General features: G+C 35.3%; 1 protein-coding gene across 2 annotated transcripts in view; it reads right to left on the bottom strand.

The window, feature by feature from the left end:
• Positions 1-1,840: 1,840 nt before the first annotated feature.
• The window catches only part of LOC133575870 (homeobox protein orthopedia-like), a 4,621-nt gene continuing 1,741 nt past the window's right edge, over positions 1,841-4,720 (bottom strand). For both annotated transcript variants that reach the window (XM_061928754.1, XM_061928755.1), the window contains exon 3: positions 1,841-3,058. In XM_061928754.1, the coding sequence (XP_061784738.1) occupies positions 2,558-3,058 (501 nt within the window). In that variant the 3' untranslated portion in view covers positions 1,841-2,557. The remainder of the gene's footprint in view (positions 3,059-4,720) is intronic.

Here is a 4,720-nt window from a genome sequence, read left to right as displayed (position 1 = left end):
CAAGAGCTACTTCTTGGGTACTGATTAATGCGAAGGGCTAACAGTTTGATACACACTTAAATAAATTGCCAGAAATAGCCAATTTGCTCAATTTACCTTTAACTCTATGTTATTATTAATAATTAATGATATTTATCTTTGTGGAAACACTGATCATCTTAATGATTTCTCACAATAAATATATATAGAAACAGATAAATATTAATATGCAACACTTTATTTTTATATTTTCTCTAAGTGCACATTTTTCTAATTGAACATTTTCAAATGATCACAGTTCTTGTGAAATCACAATATCCCATTTTAACTAGCTAGCCACTAACATTTTTTAACAAATCATGAATTACTTTGCACCATGTTTGTACAAATAATAACTCATGTAAAATACAAAAGTCAACTCTCAAATTTTTAAATAAATCATGTCACACTTTGAACTGGACACCAAATCTGTAATCTGTTTCTTTGTCAGTTAGTGAAGACCAAGTCTTTAAAATATTTTCTTGGATTTTCAAATTCTATTTGAGTTTTGTCTCTCTTAGAATTAAAAATGTCAAGCAAAGCGAGACCAGCATGCTAGTAAATAAATACAATTTAAAAAATAGAGGCAGCTCACTGATAAGTGCTGCTATTTGAGCTATTTTTAGAACAGGCCAGCGGGCTACTCATCTGGTCCTTACGGGCTACCTGGTGCCCGCGGGCACCGCGTTGGTGACCCCTGCTGTATAGTGTATTTGTTTGTGGTTCTCAAATGCATTGATTATATTCTGTTTACTTATTTCTTAATATATGACATTCACTGTAATTGTTTATTTATTTAAAAAAGGACAAGATGTTTTGAGAAACAATTGCAAGAGTAATAGAAAATAAATGGCCATTGGATGAAAAAGTGCTGCTGTATGTTTTCCTTTCCACTTTCTCATTTACTCCAAATTAATAATAGAGTTAAAATGAGAGGTTTATTAAAATGAGTTTTCATATTTTTAGAAAATAAGTCTACGATTATGGAGCACGCTTCCAATTTTAGGCTCTGTTCTTTTCCCAGTTTAGGTCAATTGCTCGATATGATTAAAGCATTTGCAGTATTGTTTGAATTAAATCTCACAAATGAAAAAAGGCAGACTCTTTGGCTCTGTATGTCTTTAAATACATGATATTTAAAGTAAAACAAGTTTACGTCGTTAAAAAAGAGTTAGTAGTTGTAATATTTGATTTAGACATATACTGTAAGTGTTTTCTGCACTTGCCTTCCCCACCAACAAGGCAATTATAGCTTACAGGCAGTGCTGCTATATAACAGCATTCCTAACCAATTAGCACCGGCAATGGAGACCATGCAATTATTTTTTTTAGCACATGCAGAACATTTTTTTTAAGTCAGTATTGTTATTAAAGAATTTTGACATTCCATTGCTATGGTTGTACATTGATTTATGTGCTGTGAAGCTGATATTAGAGAGTTTTGAGCAAGTGGCACATGCTGTAAAAGCAAAAAAAAAAAAAAGATTGTTCTATTTATAGTAAATATTGTGTTTACTGAAAGCGGTCATTGTGTTTACCATCAACAAACTGCATGGCTTTGGAGTATTGCTGCAAAAAGGTGGGCATATTCAACACAGGATTGCGTCTTCATGCAGAAAACAAGGCAAATCTGCACAATCTAATAAATAAATGTAAATTCTGCCTTTATAAAGACAACAATGTTTATATATAGTATGTTGTAGTTGCACAAATACCACGTTTAAACACCATTTATTTACCAGGATGACAAAAATGTCAACACAAAACCCAAAATAGCAATGATAAAATCACGTGGAATTGAGGTAATGATTTAAAAGTACTTTTATTTGTTGCTCGTTTTTCATTTGGTACAAACCTGTCAATGCATTTTCGATGTAAGATCAAACATTTAAGAAATGTGTCAAGTAATATAGCACATACAATAAGTTAAAACATGTCACACAATGTTTTTTTTTTGTTTTTTTATCTACACAAAAACACCCTAAAACAGAGTTTAGACCTATAGACTGAAAGATCACTGTATAGTGTGTGTGTATGTGCAAGTGTGTGTGTGTTTGTGTGTGTGTGTGTGTGGGCACCTGCAGTCATGTAAAATCCCCATGCACGGTGCATGCCTGCAGCTCCACGCGGCCCACGCACAGGCTGTTACTAAAAAAAAAAGAAAAAAAGAAAAGAAAAGCAATGTATATTTAATAAATAACCGTTTGACATAACACAAGTTCACCTGAACACAACAACGTGAGTGCTGCAAGAGGCACTCAATAAAAACGACAATTGTTGGCCCTCTTTAATTAAAGGTCCACAGTCTTTTGGAGATCATTACAATGGGATTTATTTGCAAATCCACTTTTTTTTTTAAATTATTATTTTAAATGAATTAAGTCCTCCAGCGTCCATTAGTGTGGTTCCTTTTTATCACCTTACAGCCTCCACACAGGTTTGTCTAAATGGCGAGGGAATGGAGCCTCGGCGTGGGAGTGGGAGTGGGAGTGGGGGTGGATGTACAGTAAAGTGTTGTTTTTTCTTTATTTACAAGTCCCTAAGTGAAGCTCATGGACACTGTGTGCTCCAGCGCCTTGCGCCGCAGGGAGGCGATGCTGGTCCCTCTCCACATGTCACTGTCCGGGGAGCTACACAGCTGCGGGGAGCCCGCTACGTTCGTGGGGCCGGAGAGAGACGCCGACATGCCGGGGAAAGGCGACTGATACAGGTGCGACTGCAGGCCGGCGCCGTTGGACGAGAGGCCGTTGGAGAGACCCATGGAGTTGGGGGGCGGCCCGTGGCCCAGGCTGCACTGCGACAGCGACTGCGCCATGGACGGCTGGCGGCCCAAGTTGGGCGGCAGCTGCAGCTGCGACACGCCCGGCATGCCGGTGGCCCAGCGGGAGTCGTTGGCGTGGAACGAGCACAGGCTGTTCTCCATGGCGGCCGCCGAGAACTGGGGCAGGCCCGGCGTGGGGAGCAGCGTGCCCGGGGAGCGAAACACGTTGGTGGTCTTCTTCCTCTTCTTCCACTTTGCGCGACGGTTCTGGAACCACACCTGTGATGCACAACCCAACGCATGCGCAAAGTCAGTCTTTAACTGGCTGAAATATACATGAAGATTTATAAAATACAACAATGCAACAAAAAACAGTGCAATACATTTTCATAACATGGTCACTACTGCCTAGTTTCTCTTGTTATATTCTTATTTTTACTGTTATATTTTTATTATTATAGTTGCTTTTTATTTTTATTCTCATTGAAATATTTTCTATTTCAATTTTCTTTAACTTATACCCCCATTATTTACTTTTTATTTTTTAAATTCGATCTAATTTGTGTACACTGCTGCTGGAATTTTAATTTTCTTGAGGGAACTCTCCTGAAGGAATCAATAAAGTACTATCTATCTATCTATCTATCTATCTATCTATCTATCTATCTATCTATCTATCTATCTATCTATCTTAACATAAATAGCATGTCAGCAAAGAAAAACAAATAAATTTAGGTCGAATTTGATGTACACAAAATTGATGGGTCTCTTTTTCGTTTTCTTATACTTGTTTCTATTTATAATTTTCCGTTGCTTTTTTTTTTTTTGCTTGTGTAGTATTTTATTGTGCATCTTCTGTAATACAATTTAGTAGTAGTAGTAGTAGTCATTTTATTACAGACCCAGGGGGATCCATGTTACAGAAAAAGAAAGCATACAACAATAAAACCCAAATAAAAGAAATACAAGCAGAAATAAAATAAATTAAAAAAATCTTGTATAAAAATAAAATAAATATAAAAACACTCCACAATATTCAATGTACAGCATACAGGCTTACTCGCCAATGGTTCCACAGATTTTAGACAACATGTTACTATTTTTTGTTGAGAAAATAGGCATAAAATACATTACAAGTTAGTTTAACACAAATGATTATTGTATAGTACGGATTTACATAAAACTGGAGGCATAACACGGTATATCACACATAAATTAACTTCCTATAATAATAATAATAATACATGTACAGTAATTACTTAATTTCAATATACAATATGTGTAAACATATTTTTTTCAGCAAAAGGAACTAACAGCATTTCAGCTCTAATGTCACACTAAATTTATAGTTAAAATGAACAGACTAAAATTAAATAAATACACCTGTAATATAATCCAAAGTCATGTTTTATATCCAACAAAAACAAAAACAATATGTTGCCTTGCAATGTGACCGTGACTGCGCTTTAAAATAAAATAAAATAAATCTTATATTATAAAAACATTTTGTTGAAAGAAAAAAAAACATGTCAGTAGGTATAATTCATATTTTCATCATGTTATTATTTGCAATGGTGCTATTATCTTTTTGTGAGTTTTATTATAGGTCACATTTATGACACGAAACAACATTGCAAAAATAAAGCCGGAATTGTGCACAAATTATGACACACGTACACTTTATAATAAACGCTGTTTTCTTTCGTAAAATTATTCATCAGACTGGACTGTGATTAACGTGCTCTCCTTCCACGCAGCCACCCGTGAAGCATCAGCCGAGGTTATTATTACACGGCGAGGGAGAAACAGAATGCAATTTTTATTCCGTGAAAACAAGAATATATATATATTCTGGAGTCTTATTAAATATGTCTGGTCAAATATATTTATATTGAAAAAAATAAACAGCAAGACAACGACATGATCTACTGTATGCTATTT

The sequence above is a fragment of the Nerophis lumbriciformis genome, linkage group LG33 (assembly GCF_033978685.3).
Source record: "Nerophis lumbriciformis linkage group LG33, RoL_Nlum_v2.1, whole genome shotgun sequence".
Taxonomy (NCBI): Eukaryota; Metazoa; Chordata; class Actinopteri; order Syngnathiformes; family Syngnathidae; genus Nerophis; species Nerophis lumbriciformis.
The sequence above is the reverse complement of the archived record's forward strand: the minus strand, read 5'-3'. Positions and strand labels throughout refer to the sequence as shown.